The sequence below is a fragment of the Heteronotia binoei genome, chromosome 11, assembly GCF_032191835.1.
Source record: "Heteronotia binoei isolate CCM8104 ecotype False Entrance Well chromosome 11, APGP_CSIRO_Hbin_v1, whole genome shotgun sequence".
NCBI lineage: Eukaryota > Metazoa > Chordata > Lepidosauria > Squamata > Gekkonidae > Heteronotia > Heteronotia binoei.
The window spans coordinates 74,940,063-74,956,027 of record NC_083233.1 but is presented as its reverse complement, the minus strand read 5'-3'; the positions used below and the strand labels follow the sequence as shown (position 1 = coordinate 74,956,027).

The window sequence follows — 15,965 nt, the reverse complement described above, 5'->3', positions numbered from 1 at the left end:
AGTCTTACAGAGTCCCCAGTTGGGGCCTGGAGATCTCCCACTTTTACAACTGATTTCCAGCCCCCCTGGAGAAAATGGCTGCTTGGAGGGGAGGACTCTATGGCATTGCGCCATGCTGAGGCCCCTCCCTTCCCCAAACCCCACCCTCTCTTGGCTCCACCCCCAAAGTCTCCAGGTATTTTCCAACACACCTGGCAACTTCATTACAACCAGCAGGTGGGGCTCATCCTCCCCCCATGTTAGAAATCACTGTGGCTATTAGCCACACAGTATAGAGGGAACACTATGTCTGGGGCAGTGATGCTTCTGTCTTCTTGGTGTTTTGGGGGGCAACAGTGGGAGGGCTTCTGGAGTTCTGGTCCCCCCGGTGGACCTCCCAATGGCACTTGGGTTTTGGCTACTGTGTTGGACTGGATAGGTGGCGTGATCCAATATGGCTTCTCTTATGTCTGGGGCAAGTGATGCTCTGCGTTCTTGGTGCTTGGAAGGGCACAGTGGGAGGGGTTCTGGCCCTCCTGGTGGCATGTAGGTTTTGGCCACTGTGTGACACAGAGTGTTGGACTAGGTGGGCCATTGGCCTGACCCAACATGGCTTCTCTTATGTTCTTATGTGACACAGAGTGTTGGACTGGATGGGCCACTGGTCTGATCCATCATGGCTTCTCTTATGTTCTTTTGTGACACAGTGTTGGACTAGATGGGCTGTTGGCCTGACCCAACATGGCTTCTCTTATGTTCTTAAATTGAGCACAGCAAAGTGATCATGCATTGAATGTACGTGGATATTTACCTCCCCCACTCCCTCACCGAGAAAGCTTCAAGGGGTCTGAGTGAGGAAAAAGCTAGACAGGATCTCTGGAATCTGCTTGTGGATTCATAAATTGAACCGGGGCCACGCTTCATTAAAAACTTACGGACCTGTATAAGTTCAAGTTCAGTGGGAACATCATCTCTAGTCACCTGCAAGGAACTCCAATGACTTGGGAGCCCAGCTAGGGGCTTAAGAGAGGTACATCCGCCAGCTACCGTGTGCCAACATCTCCACCCAGTGGAGAACAGCTGTACTGCGACTCAACATTTCCCTCCCCTTAAAGGTCATTTCAGCTCACAAATCTCTTTGCATTGCAAATTAGCATACCTTTAGTGCTCTTCCCTAGCTTTTAAGGCCAACCAAAATACTGCGCAAACAAGTCTGGGACTTCTCCAGAACTCTATCAGGTACACGGAGCTTAAGAACTCCAAAGTTGACATAGGGTATTGCAGTGTTTGTGTTGGTCTTAATAAAAGGCATGACGCAGTTTTTAAATTAAGTTCTCTTTCGCACGCCCATGGCCACGAGGGACTTCTTAAAACTGACAATTTTTGAGCATTCAAATCAAGAGCTTCTAGGACTGTTAGAGAATGAACTGGGGGTGGGGGAGGTTTCTTGGTTCAAGGCTCCAAGATGCGCCTCCCCCACTAGGGGAAGTTTCAACAAATTTGCTTCATGGAGAGCCAGTGTGGCATAGTAAATAGACTAGAACAGCGGTTCCCAACCTTTTTGGCACCAGGGACCGGTTTTGTGGAAGACAGTTTTTCCATGGACCCGGGGGTGGGATAGTTTTTGGATGATACAATTGTGCACTTTATTTCTATTAGTTTGGTGTGGTGGTTAAGTACGCAGACTCAGAACCAAGTTTGATTCCTCACGCCTCCACTTGCAGCTGCTGGAATGGCCTTGGGTCAGCCGTAGCTCTCGTAGTTGCTGTAAGAGCTGCTGTAAGAGCTCTCTCAGCCCTACCTACCTCACTGGGTGCCCAGTGTGTGTGTGGGGGGGAAGGTAAAGGAGATTGTGACCGCTCTGAGATTCAGAGTATAGGGCGGGATACAAATCCAATATATTATTATTAATACATTGTAATATATAATGAAATTATACGACGCACGGCCCGGTTCCTAACAGGCCATGGACCGGTACCGGTTCATGGCCCTGGGGTTGGGGACCCCTGGACTAGAACGTAAGAGAAGCCATGTTGGATCAGACCAATGGCCCATCCAGTCCAACACTCTGTGTCACACAGTGGCCAAAAAACCCAGGTACCATCAAGAGGTCCACCAGTGGGGCCAGGACACTAGAATCCCTCCCACTGTGCCCCCCCCCCAAAAGCACCAAGAATACAGAGCATCACTGCCCCAGACAGAGTTCCAATGATAAGCTGTGGCTAATAGCCACTGATGGACCTCTGCTCCATATGTTGATCCAATCTTCTGTAGACTGGTGGACTGGGACGCTGGCGACCTGGGTTCGAATCCCCACTTCTATCATGGAAGCTCTCTGGATGATTTTGGGACTGTTGCAATCTCTCAGCCTAGCCCATGCTACAGGGTTGTTGTTAGAAAATTAAATAAAGGGAGAACAATGAGCCACACTTTTAAGTCCCAGCTAGAGAAAAAAAGTGAGATATAAGTTAATGCAAATGCACAAAAGCACTGTTCCTCCCACCCCACCCCCCAGAAAAAGTTAATGCTTACCAACTGGAAAAGGTACATTTTCCACAGTGCCACATGCTTCATTTCTTTAAAGAGCATTAGACACACACACACACACACGCAAGCCATCCCCAACACAACAGCGCCCTCTGCTGAATCCTCTCCCCAACTACCCATTTTCAAGTTTAGCTTGACGGTCCAGCAGTGATTTTTCCCTCCCTTGCCATTTGAACACTCACGAGTCCAGCTGAGAAGGTTGACAACTATTTTAATTTTTTAAATGTACAAACACAGTAGAGATTTTCACAGTGCAATCCGGAACAGGGAAAGAAGAGCCATTTTGGCAACCAATTTGCTTTTTTAAAAAACAAAACCTAGGCACCTTTTATCCGCTCTCGTAAAGTAAGGTGCTCCAGGGAACTAGAACGTTAGGAAAAAGCAAAGTTGCTGTTTTTTTTTCTTTATGACGTAAATCAGGAGTGGCCAATGGTAGCTCTCCAGATGTTTTTTTGCCTACGACTCCCATCAGCCCCAGCCAGCATGGCTGATAGCTGGATCTGATGGGAGTTGTAGGCAAAAAACATCTGGAGAGCTACCATTGGCCACCCCTGAAGCAGATGGTTGCTTTCGTTCCCAGATGTGAAGGAGATACAGGCCAGCTTCTTTTGCTCCTGCTCTCTCTACCCACCATAAAAAGTGAAGGACTCTCATTAAAAACCCGGAAATGTAATGCCTCTTCTTCTGTTCCATTAAAAATACAACTGACAAAGTGCATCTTTAGATTTCGCTTGCTATAACATGTACAAAAAAGTGACAGGATTGAATTGGCAGTGTGTGATCTCTCTCTGGGGGGTACAAAAATTGGAAGGGGGGGGCAAAGTGCCAGAGGCAGAGACCCTAAAACGCCTCCCACAAACCTCTAAGCAGCCTTCATGGGCACACGAGAATCAGCACCCCTTCCATCTCTGTTTCCAACTGGCACCGTGTTGCGTCGTGGATCTCGGTGCTCGAGAGCAGCTTTTCAGGAGTTGCCATGGGCAGAGGTGTGTGCGTGCGCAGGAGTTGCGTCTGCTTCCTAGGTGGCAGAGATACCATCCAAAATCATTTGAGCTCGACAGCAGGACAAGAGACTACGGCGGTGCCGTGAATGCAGACAGGCAAACCGTGGTAGTGCTCGGTAAGCCTGAGAATGTAGCTTACCGTATCAGAATGTAACTTTAGATTTTTTATTTTTTTTTAAACCCAAGTGCGCCTTGCTTTTAGGAGAAAGAACCTGGTTCACAATGCAAACAGAAGCAAGGGCGTTGGATTGTCACTCTCCTGATCTGGAGGAGATTTTTTTTTGGCCACCACGCAGTCTCTCCTCTCCTGGACAGAAAAAAAAAATCCCTGAATTTCTTCATTTCTTTGCTCAGAAATCACCTGGCGGTTTGCTACAGATTCTCACAAAAAGGGAGGGTGGAAAATACCCCCCCTGTGTACTTCAATGCAGGCATCTTGGGATCCGTCAGGCTGGGCCGCAGAGGTCTTAGTTCTCCCCACACACACACAAACACAAACACACACACGCACTGGTCCCTTAGCAGTCACACATACTGGAAAAAAGAGCTCTTCTGTTCCGATAAAGTGCCAGTCTTGTCAGTCTTCCCCATGGGTGTTCGAACTCAAATCTTTTTTCAGGAGTGGGGCAGAATCGGGGTCCTGCGGTCCGCTGTTCTGTGGGTCTACCTGCACATCCTTCGCCTGAACGTCTCCTCTCTGTTGGAAGCAAGAAAACATTCTTGACAGAAGCTGGATGGCTGAAGCGCTGAGCATGTAATGCAGGCAGATCTACCCACCCTGATGAAATTCTGACATCCAGAGATTTGGGTGTCTCCCCCCCCCCACAACCAACCCCCCACGCCCATTAATAATAGGAGCTCCTATTATCCTGCAGCCAAAGCTCTGCTCCGACCTGAGTTTGATCCCGGTGGAAGCTGGGTTCAGGTAGCTGACTCAGCCTTCCAGCCTTCTGAGGTCAGTAAAAGGAGTACCTGGCTTGCTGGGGGGAAAGTGTAGATGATGTTGTCTCCAGGCAAACCGCCTCGTGAAAAGTCTGCCAAGACAGTGTCCTGATGTGGTGTCACCCCGTGGGTCAATAATCGGTGCCAGATTAAACCCTGTGGAGGCCCCTAGGCAGTCAAAATCTCGGAGGCCCACCCCAAATTATCTCAGAGCACCCACCCCGCAACCCGTGGCCCCCACTGCAGCCTACAGGCCTCTTTGACAAAGCTGCGAGGGAGAGGCAGAGAGAAGGAAATTTGGTGATGACACCAGCAACAGCCGCACGAGGCAAGCTGGGCACAGAGCGGCTCAGTTGCTGGCTGCGTGTGCAGGCTGGGAGGGTTGCATGCAGGGGGAAAGCCAGCCTGGGGCCCCTAAAGGTGTAGGGGCCCATAGGCCAGCACCTGCTTGGCCTAATTGTTAATAGAAGGAAGAGAGGGTTGGAGGAGGAGGAGAAGATGACTGCAGATTTATACCCTGCCCTTCTCTCTGAATCAGAGACTCAGAGTGGCTTACAATCTTCTATATCTCCCTCCCCCACAACAGACACCCTGTGGGGTGGGTGGGGCTGAGAGGGCTCTCACAGCAGCTGCCCTTTCAAGGACAACCTCTGCCAGAGCTATGGCTGACCCAAGACCATTCCAGCAGCTGCAAGTGGAGGAGTGGGGAATCGAACCCGGTTCTCCCAGATAAGAGTCTGCACACTTAACCACTACACCAAACTGGCTGTTGACAACACAGTTCTTAATTTGGACTCCCAAAGCGATGCAGAATAGTCCTCCCCACATCTCCCTGGGACACTGATCGGGGGGGGGGGGGCGGGATGGGGACATAAAACTTCTAGATGGGGACCCCTTTCAGCCTGCTGCCACCAAACAAACTGTGACTCCTTAAAGACGGACACATCTCAAGAGTGAGGACCTAGGAGACCACGTTCCCCTTCTTGCTAGGGGGCATCAGATCACTGAAGAAGAATTGCAGATTTATACCCCGTCCTTCTCTCTGAATCAGAGACTCAGAGTGGCTTACAATCTCCTATATCTTCTCCCCCCACAACAGACACCCTGTGAGGTGGGTGGGGCTGAGAGGGCTCTCACAGTAGCTGCCCTTTCAAGGACAACTCCTGTGAGAGCTATGGCTGACCCAAGGCCATTCCAGCAGCTGCAAGTGGAGGAGTGGGGAATCAAACCCGGTTCTCCCAAATAAGAGTCCGCACTCCACACACTTAACCACTACACCAAACTAGCTCTGCTGTGTGATTGAGAGACCCTGGCAAAGCAAGCTCTCCCTCCCCCACTTACTCCCCAAGGGAGAAGCCTCAGCCAATGGAGAAAATAGGCTTTGCTCTGTAACTCCAGTGCAATTTGAGCAAGCCTGGCAAAGCAAGCTGTGATGCAGAAGGAAGCAGATGACAGTCAGTTGCTCGGGGGCCTGATAGGAGCCCTCCAAGGGCCTGATCCAGCTCTCGGGCTGCATGTTCGACACCCCTGCTCTAAAGCTTGCTGGCAACCCTGTTCAGGGATGTTTTTATTGATCTCAACAACAAAAAAGGGCATTGCAAAAGGGTCTTTTTTGGAATTTCTTTGCCCAAGACACCGGCCACTTCCTTGGTGTGCGTGGGGTGGCCCCGCTGACGTCAGAGCGCTCAACTGACAGCTACCGGCTTGGACAGCTGAAACAGAACCCCAGGATTCAGAGGCAGCGTGCGGCTGGAAAACAAAGTTGTCAAAACAAAGGACAAGGGTCACCCTGCCCCTCCGGGCAGGTGCTGAGAAGCCTGCGACCACCTGCTGTGGGCAATCAAATGCTGTCTGTTCGATCTTGGGGGCTGCCAACCAATTCAGAATAGATATGCAAGGATCCGTGGGCTTCACTCAAACAAAAGAAGGATGCCTGACCAGTCTGGTACGAAGAGGGGGGTCGAACACAGCCCAAAGTCAGCCACAGAAATAAAAATAGAAAAAAAAATTGGGAGACTCCACTGAGCTTGCTCCCTGTTGTTACCAAGGAGGAACAAAGCCAGTTTGGTGTAGCGGTTAAATATATGGACTCTTCAATGGGAGAATCGGGTTTGATTCCCCACTCCTCCACTTGCAGCTGCTGGAATGGCCTTGGGTCAGCCATAGCTCTCTTATCTGCGAGAACGGGGTTTGATTCCCCTCTCCTCCACTTGCAGCTGCTGGAATGGCCTTGGGTCAGCCAGAGCTCTCTTATCTGGGAGAACCAGGTTTGATTCCCCACTCCTCCGCTTGCAGCTGCTGGAATGGCCTTGGGTCAGCCATAGCTCTCTTATCTGCGAGAACGGGGTTTGATTCCCCTCTCCTCCACTTGCAGCTGCTGGAATGGCCTTGGGTCAGCCAGAGCTCTCTTATCTGGGAGAACCGGGTTTGATTCCCCACTCCTCCGCTTGCAGCTGCTGGAATGGCCTTGGGTCAGCCATAGCTCTCTTATCTGGGAGAACGGGATTTGATTCCCCACTCCTCCACTTGCAGCTGCTGGAATGGCCTTGGTTCAGCCATAGCTCTCTTATCTGGGAGAACCGGATTTGATTCCCCACTCCTCCACTTGCAGCTGCTAGAATGGCCTTGGGTCAGCCATAGCTCTCTTATCTGGGAGAACCGGATTTGATTCCCCACTCCTCCACTTGCAGCTGCTGGAATGGCCTTGGGTCAGCCATAGCTCTCTTATCTGGGAGAACAGGGTTTGATTCCCCACTCCTTCACTTGCAGCTGCTGGAATGGCCTTGGGTCAGCCAGAGCTCTCTTATCTGGGAGAACTGGGTTTGATTCCCCACTCCTCCACTTGCAGCTGCTCGAATGGCCTTGGGTCAGCCATAGCTTTCTTATCTGGGAGAACGGGGTTTGATTCCCCACTCCTCCACTTGCAGCTGCTCGAATGGCCTTGGGTCAGCCATAGCTCTGGCAGAGGTTGTCCTTGAAAGGGCAGCTGCTGTGAGAGCCCTCTCAGTCCCACCCACCTCACAGGGTGTCTGTTGTGGGGGAGGAAGGGAAAGGAGATTGTGAACACCATGAGACTCTGAGATTCAGAGCATAGGGCGGGATATAAATCCAATATTATCTTCTTATATCTTCTTATTACACGTGTCCCTCGCTTCACATGCACGTGAAGCTGCCTTATACTGACTCAGACCATCAGTCGGTATCATCTACTCCGCCTGGCAGCAGCTCTCCAGGGTCTCAGGCAGAGATGGTTTACATCAGGGGTGAGTCCAGGCCTTAGATTCAGCAGGAGCACAGCTCCTGAACCTTTCTGACAGTTCCCCTTCCTCCTCCCCACCTACCTTGTCCCTTGAATAGCAGATGCAGCTACATAACAATCCCTGGATTAGGATTAGAAGAGCAGGCAGGCAGCCAGCCCCCAGCTTTGCGACATCCCCAGCAGCCCTCATTAACCCCTGGAGAAGCCTGTGCCCCCCTTTCTCAACTCTTACGTGATTTTGGGTGGCTTGCTGGCCTTTTGACTGGGGGACAGGGAAGCCCAAGCAGGTCTTGCTCACCTGGGGCTCTCCTTTCTTGCATCAGGTTGCTTTTGGCTGAGGGGGGGAGGCAGCATATGCTAATACGCTCCACCACCTATTTTTCTACAAAATGACCCCTTGGGGTGACCAAACTATGGCTCGGGAGCCACATGTGGCTCTTTCACACATATCGTGTGGCTCTCAAAGCCCCCACCACCCTGTCAGCCAGCTTGGAGAAGGCATTTAAAGTTGCTTTCTTTCCATCTCCCCTCCTCAATCTTTCTTCCTCCCTCCCTGTCTTGCAGCTCTCAAACATCTGGCGTTCATGTCTTGTGACTATCAAACATCTTATTCTACGTGGCTTTTACATTAAAGCAAGTACGGGTGCCCGTTTTGCATCATCTGCTACTTGATCTTTTTAACTGGGGATACCAGGGATTGAACCTGGGACCTTCTGCATGCCAAGCAGATGCTCTTCTACTGAGCCACAGCCCCTCCCATGGATGGAACTTTCGCATGAAGCTGCCTTATACTGAATCAAAGCTTTGGTCCATCCAAGTCAGTACTGCCTGTCTACTTGGACTAGCAGAGGGTCTCAAGCAGAGGTTTTTCACATCACGGACTTCCAGATCTTTCACCTGGAGTTGCTGGGGATTGAACCGGGCACCTTCTGCCTGGCAAGCAGATGCTCTGTCGCTGAGCCACAGCCCCCTCGCCTTCACAAGAGCCAGTTAAAGCCAGGACCTCTGTCCTTTCACTGTTCAGCTATTCAAGACGTCAGCCTGGACACATTGATTTATGGTACAAGAAATAGATCAAGCTAGCTTAAGTTTTAGGATTGGCGTCACCCTTCCCCTCTTGGGATACCCACCTACAGTTTCACTTCATTCTGAATTGTAGAGGTTCGGTTTTCCTCAGCGGTTCTCTCTCTATCTTTTGACCCCTTATTACTATTCCAACACAAACAGCACATTCCCTAGAAAATAATCAGTCCGGTTTAAACAGTTTATGCTGTGCTTCTAAGATGACTTTTTTTTAAAAAGGGCAATCATAATTTCAATAGGGCGTTGATTTTTAAAGGCATTAATCTTTGGAGAGAACAATACAGTCTCGGGAGCTGATTCATAGAACGTACCGAAATTTGCTTTTATTCCACAGAGTTGTCACTACGGCATTTCTATTGGAAGATTATTTGGAAGGTTTGAGGGGTGGGGAATCAACTGTTGAGCCAGGTGAAAAAAAGGTTTGTTCAAATCCTTGTGTTTTGGGACTGTGTTTTTAAAAGGGAGTCCCTTTTTTGTTTTGTTTAAGCACCTTTGGAAATATGAGTAACCAATTCCACACCCGCAGGTCTCCACCTTGACTATCTCCAGTCCTCATGTATGTGGCATCTTTAATTCACAGATCTTAAGCAGTAGAACAAAGTTAAAGGTGCCACTGGACTCACAGTTCATTCACACAGAGTGCTTTTAGGCGGCGTTTTGGCCTCACGGTGGAGCTCTATTTACAGCTGCCTGAAAACATGGCAACAAACCAAGCCATTGCTCCAGAGGATACACAGGAAGGATTTGTACCCAAGCGCTAGCAAAATCCAGGCCAATTTTATTCTTGAACAGAGAAGGTCAGAGGTCAGAGGCAATGTGAGAATTCAATTGGCAGGACTGCATTTTTTCCACCAAAAAGGCACGTTGAGCAGGGCTTTTATTGTAGCAGGAGCTCCTTTGCATATTAGGCCGCACCCCCCTGATGGAGCCAATCCTCCAAGAGCTTACAGGGCTCTTAGGACAGAGTCTACTGCAAGCTCCAGGAGGATTGGCTACATCCGGGGGGGTGCGGCCTAAAATGCAAAGGAGCTCCTGCTACAAAAAAAGCCCTAACTCTGAGGATATATTGTTAGGGTTGCCAGACCTTCCTGGTGGGAGTTCCCCTGGTGCCAGATCCCAGATGACTGGGAGAGGCAGGGCTCTTTTTTCTAGCAGGAGCTCCTCTGCATGTTAGGCCACGCTGTCTGATGTAGCCAATCCTCTTGGAGCTTACAGTAGGCCCTGTACTAAGAGCTCTCTAAGCTCTTGGAGGATTGGCTACATCGGGGGAGGCGTGGCCTAATATGCAGAGAAGCTCCTACTAGAAAAAGAGTCCTGGGGAGGGGGAGTTACCAGTAGAACAAGGAAGGCCTAGGCCACATTGCTGGTGTGGCACAGGAAGTGATATCATCACACCAGCAACTTCTGGGTGATGCTCTAGTATTCAAACAAATGCTCTATGGCGGAGGCCAGTTTTACCGAAGAGGTTTTGCCCAAACATCAGAGCATTGCCCTGAAGTTATTGGTACGATGATATCACTTCCTATGTGACACCGGCGGCATGGTCTGGGTCTTTCTCTCTTTCCCGGTAAGTCCCCACCATCTTCTGCAGTTTGCCAGGAAAGACTTAGCAACCCTAAATAACATTTCTGGGATCTTTGGGGCAGATGAGGTCATCAATGGAACGAGATTCACCCTTTTCTGGAAAAGGAATCAAAAATCTGTCACGAGGATTTAATACAGACACCGTTTCTCGACTGGCTCAATTAGCGATATGATTGTGCTTGCGCTTCATAGCTTCTAAGAATTTTTTTTTTTCCCCATTTGTTGTTTAACGACAGAACACTCCCTCCGGGCCCTGAGCCACAAACAGCTGCGGAATTCAGCTGCGAGCGATCATAAAAGAGCTAGCTTGGAAATCAAAACGGCAGCTTATGTCATTTTTGACACCCAGCAGACGTGGTGGTCCAGGAAGAAGAACTCTGGTTGGCAGAGCCAATTATGCCAAAGGCTGAGTAGGAAGGTAGGGCAGAAAGGAAAAACACCGTCTGGAGTTCCAGCTATCCGTCAGGGCTTCGTAAACACCCTGTCAGAGCACTGAGAGAGGAGCCAGACCCGTTTGGTTCAGGCTACACGGAGGACTGGACCTCAGCGTTGGATCTTACGGGGTCACTTGCATGTATGAGCAGCTCACACAATGCCTGAATTTCGGTGGGAATACATTGGAGGCACACCACCCCTACAATGGAACAAGAAAGGTTAAAGCGATTGGGGCTCTTTAGCTTGAAGAAACATCGACTGAGGGAGTGACATGATAAAGGTTTACAAGATTATGCATGGGATGGAGAAAGCAGAGAAAGAAGTCTTTTTCTCCCTTTCTCACAGTACAAGAACTCGTGGACACTCAATGAAATTGCTGAGCAGTCGGGTTAGAACGGACAGAAGGAAGAATTTCTTCATCCAAAGGGTGATTAACATATGGAATTCACTGCCACAGGAAGTGTGGCAGCTACAACCATAGACGGTTTCAAGAGGGGATTGGATCAACACATGGAGCAGAGGTCCATCAGGGGCTATTAGCCACAGGGTATAGATGGAACTCTCTGTCTGGGGCATGTGATGATCTGTATTCTTGGTGATTGGAGGGCAACAGTGGGAGGGCTTCTAGTGTCCTGGCCCCAATGATGGACCTCCTGATGGCACCTTTTTTTTTGGCCACTGTGTGACACAGCATGTTGGACTGGATGGGCCATTGGCCTGATCCAATTTGGCTTCGCTTACGTTCTTATGTTCTTAAGCATTTCCTTTGAGGAAGTGAAGGCAAACATTACCCCGCTCTCGGAGACGTTTACCCCCAGCTTTGTGTTGGAGCTCATGTTCCAAGCAGGAGACCTAATAGCGCAGAGTAGTCCTATCTTGTCAGAATTCGGAAGCTAAGCAACGGAATTCGGAAGCTAACCAGCTGGAATTCGGAAGCTAACCAGCTGGAAAGGCCTTAAGAGTAGATAAAAACTCAAGACAAGTCCTGGTGTTTCAAGAGAAAGAGGTTTGGGTGCTGGAAAGAATGACCCAGCTTTCTGGAAACCAAAAGAGTCAGAGAATGCTCAAAGAAAGTATACCGGAGTGTTTGGGAAAACACTGGAACAAAAGAACACAGGAATGAAAGTCTATGCATGTGTTGATTTTACCTCAGAGTTATCTATATTGAGTTACCTCAGAACTTTCAACCCTGATTTCTCCCCTTACTTTTCTTCTCTATGTTGAATAAAATGTTTTGTTAATTTTGAATTCCAAAACCTCAAGTGCCCTCAAGTGCAGTTTAAGAGCAATCCTGACCCTTCCCTCAGATTCCTGGGCTAAGCCAGCAGTGAAATCTCACCCAGGGACAGAGTGAGACAGTCAGGGTTCTTCAGGAAAGAAGAAAACAGACCACCTGGGCTGCTGTCAGAAAGAGAACAGAAAATGGAAAGGAAAGCTTCCCTCTGGAAAATGGAAGGCTGAGTCAACCTTGAGCTGGCTACCTGAACCCAGCTTCCGCCAGGATCAAACTCAGCTTGTGAACAGAGAGTTTGACTGCAGTACTGCAGCTTTACCACTCTGCGCCACGGGGCTCTCTAGAGCGAAAGCAGAACCTAGCATTTAATTCCCAAGTGGAGTTGAACCTCCATTTCTGCAACGATTTGCTAAGATCTCTAGCGGCTTGAAGCAGACTTCAGCCCGCTATCATCCATCAATTCCAGCTCACTTGTACCCCCAGGACCTCCTTTGCATCTGAAAGAAATGGAGCACTGAAGAAAACAGAGTTTTTGAGCTTTCCTCCCCCAGCCTTGCTCAGTTTGCATAATTTACTTTTTAAGCGTGTTAACTTACAAATTCTTTTGTTGCAGACTTGCGTGGCTTGGGTAAGAGACAGCCCATTAGAAAGATGCCTTTCGGGAAAACCTCCTGCTTTTCCTTTCTACACTGCAACGTGGACTTTTTTTTTTAGAAAAATCAGCCCAACTGAAAAATAAAAGGCCGTTCTATAAAGCGTGCCTGTTAAGATTCTGCTTTTCCTGTGAGCAAGCATTACCCCTGCACAGAGGCCGTTTCCTTTGTGAGACTGAGATTGGATCTACCGCAGATATAGGTTGGAAAAAAAACAAGTCAAAGCAAATTCTAGTGATGTCCGGTTAGCAAATAATCCTGATCTCAGAGTACAGAGGGTTTTTTTTCCCCCTTGCTGTTAAAGCCACTCCACCCAGAGTGTAATTTAGAGAGCATGGCCTGTTCCTGAAGGGTGTACAAAGAGGTGCTAATCTTCGAGACTCACGAGTCCCATGGGACCTGAAAAACTGGCACATTTATTGTGGCATAAATATCTGCAGGCTAAGCTTTTTTTTTTTTTAATGGTACATCTTGTAACAGACATGAACTGGGCAAGCAGCTAGTTCAATGAAGTTTCAAAGTCAAATTGGTCACTGATTGTCACCTTGGGCACAAAAAGCAAAGGGTAGCCCAGCTGAACTTTGTCGGGCCGCAGTCCAGAGATTAGCCTTTTAAAATCATCGTTTTTAAAAAGCATATCTCAGATAAGGAGACAGAGACTGGAACGGGCCACTGTGAAGGAGCTAGAGAAGATTCTTAAGTGTAGAGTCGTGTTGCTGGCAAGCAAAGTCACGTGTGGGATTCCCAGGGACTACGCATGGGTGGGAAAGCTGAACCATGAAGAAAACTGCCGCGAAGAAAAGTGAATCCCTTTGAAACGTGTTGGAGGAGAGCTTTACTGATCCCACGGACTGCCAAAAAGATGAATAATAATAGTAATAAAAAAAGGTAGTCCCCTGTGCAAGCACCAGTCGTTTCCAACTCTGGGGCGACGTCACATCACAACATTTTCATGGCAGACTTTTTACGGGGTGGTTTGCCATTGCCTTCCCCAGTCATCTACACTTGACCCCCAGCAAGCTGGGTACTCATTTTACTGACCTTGGAAAGGTGGAAGGCTGAGTCAACCTCGAGCTGGCTACCTGAACCCAGCTTCCGCCGGGATTGAACTCAGGTTGTGAGCAGACCTTGAATTGCAGTACTGCAGCTTTACCACTCTGCGCCACAGGGCTCCATTACTAAAAAGATGAATAAGTTGGTTCTAAATCAAATTGAGCCAGAACTCCTCCCCCCATCGCAATAAGGTAAGCAGAGCTTATAGTCAGGGTTCCCTTGAAGCTGAGCTAGTGAAAGCTAGCTCACAGTTTTTTAGCCTCCGGCTTACACATTTTTGTCTTAGCTCAGGAAAAATGGCCCCAGAGCAAACTAATGTATGCCTTAGCTCACAACTTTAATGCTGGTAGCTTGCAAAGTGGAATTTCTGCTCACAAGACTCTACAGCTTAGAAGGAGTATTGGTTATAGTCAGGGCTTTCTTTGTAGAAAAAGCACGGCAGGGATTCATTTGCATATTAGGCCACAACCCCTGACACCACCATTGTTTCACGCAAGCCTTTTTTGTAGAAAAAACCCAGCAAGAACTTAACATAAGGACATAAGAGAAGCCATGTTGGATCAGGTCAAGGCCCATCCAGTCCAACACTCTGTATCATACAGTGGCCAATATATGTGTGTGTATATATTACTATATATATTATTATTTGCATATTAGGCCACACCAGGGCTCTTTTTCTAGCAGGAGATCCTCTGCATATTAGGCCACGCCCCCCTGATGTAGCCAATCCTCCTGGAGCTTACAGTAGGCCCTGCACTAAGAGTCCTCTAAGCTCTTGGAGGATTGGCAACATAAGGGGATGTGGCCTAACATGCAGAGGAGGCAAGAGTCACTGGAAAAGACAGGGATGCTTGGAAAAGTTGAAGGCAGCAGGAAAAGAAGACTCAACGTGAGACAGATTGACACTATTGAGGATGCTGCGGCCTTCAGTTTTCAAGACCTGAGCAAGGCAAAAAGGCAAATGCAATTTTGGGCTGTAATAACAGAAGTCTAGTGTCCAGATCACGTGATGCGATGGTATTTGCTCTGCTCTGCTCTGGTAAGACCTCACCTGGAGCATTGTGTTCAGTTTTGGGCACCACATTTTAAGAAGGATATAGACAAGCTGGAACGGATCCAGAGGAGGGCAACGAAGATGGTGAGGGATCTGGAGACCAAGTCCTATGAGGAAAGGTTTAAGGAGCTGGGGACGTTTAGCCTGGAGAGGAGACGGCTGAGAGGTGTTATGATCACCGTCTTCAAGGACTTGAAGGGCTGTCATACAGAGGATGGTGTGGAATTTTTTTCTGTGGCCCCAGAAGGCAGGTCCAGAACCAATGGGTTGAAATTAAATCAAAAGAGTTTCTGGCTCAACATGAGGAAGAACTTCCTGACAGTTAGAGCGTTTCCTCAGCGGAACAGGCTTCCTCGGGAGGTGGTGGGTTCTCCTTCCTTGGAGGTTTTTAAACAGAGGCTAGATGGCCATGTGACAGCAATGAAGATCCTGTGAATTTAGGGGGAGGTGTTTGTGAGTTTCTTGCATTGTGCAGGGGGTTGGATTAAATAACCCTGGGGATCCCTTCCAACTCTATGGTTCTATGATTCTATGGTTCTAAGGCTGTTAATGGCAGGACACTTCGGAGGACATTAATTCATGGGCACACCACAGAAAGAATGGGCAAGAAAGCCCCATTTCGCCTCCAGCACTGCTGTTTCCCCCCCCCCCCCAAGATAAAGCATAAATGTTTGGATGTTTGGCAACACTGAGCAAAGCCACCCCAGGTTGGTGCCCTTTCCCACACTCAAACACTGTTGAATGTAGCCTTATCACAAAGCGTTTGTTGCCCAGGAGGATTCCCCCGGTGTCGCAATGCCCTGCTCCTCTCAAATGTCTCCACCCTGTCCATGGGATGATACGCATCAGCCTCATGCTGTGGGAGTTGTTGGGAAAAACCTGCCGCAACGCTGCTTTCCTTGCCTTTCATTCCCACTCACAAGGGATTTCAATGCTTGCTGAAACTTCAGCTGATGGCTGTATCCCTAGGGTCTACACAAAAAGGTTATTTAAAAAAATGAAACAAACAACTCCTCAGGCTTCAAAAGGAGAACTGGGGATCCAAACACAATTGTTGAGTCCGCGTTGAGTCTATGGTGGGCAGACATGTTGGTCTGAATTGTCCAATGAAGCGTGCTTGCGCTCGAAATCCCACAGC

General features: G+C 48.8%; 1 protein-coding gene across 1 annotated transcript in view; it reads right to left on the bottom strand.

Annotated features, from left to right (window-relative positions):
* Window positions 1–2,720: 2,720 nt before the first annotated feature.
* The window catches only part of SCARB1 (scavenger receptor class B member 1), a 105,725-nt gene continuing 92,480 nt past the window's right edge, over window positions 2,721–15,965 (bottom strand). The window contains exon 11 of the mRNA XM_060249234.1: window positions 2,721–4,227. Coding sequence (XP_060105217.1) covers window positions 4,108–4,227 — 120 coding nt within the window. The 3' untranslated portion in view covers window positions 2,721–4,107. The remainder of the gene's footprint in view (window positions 4,228–15,965) is intronic.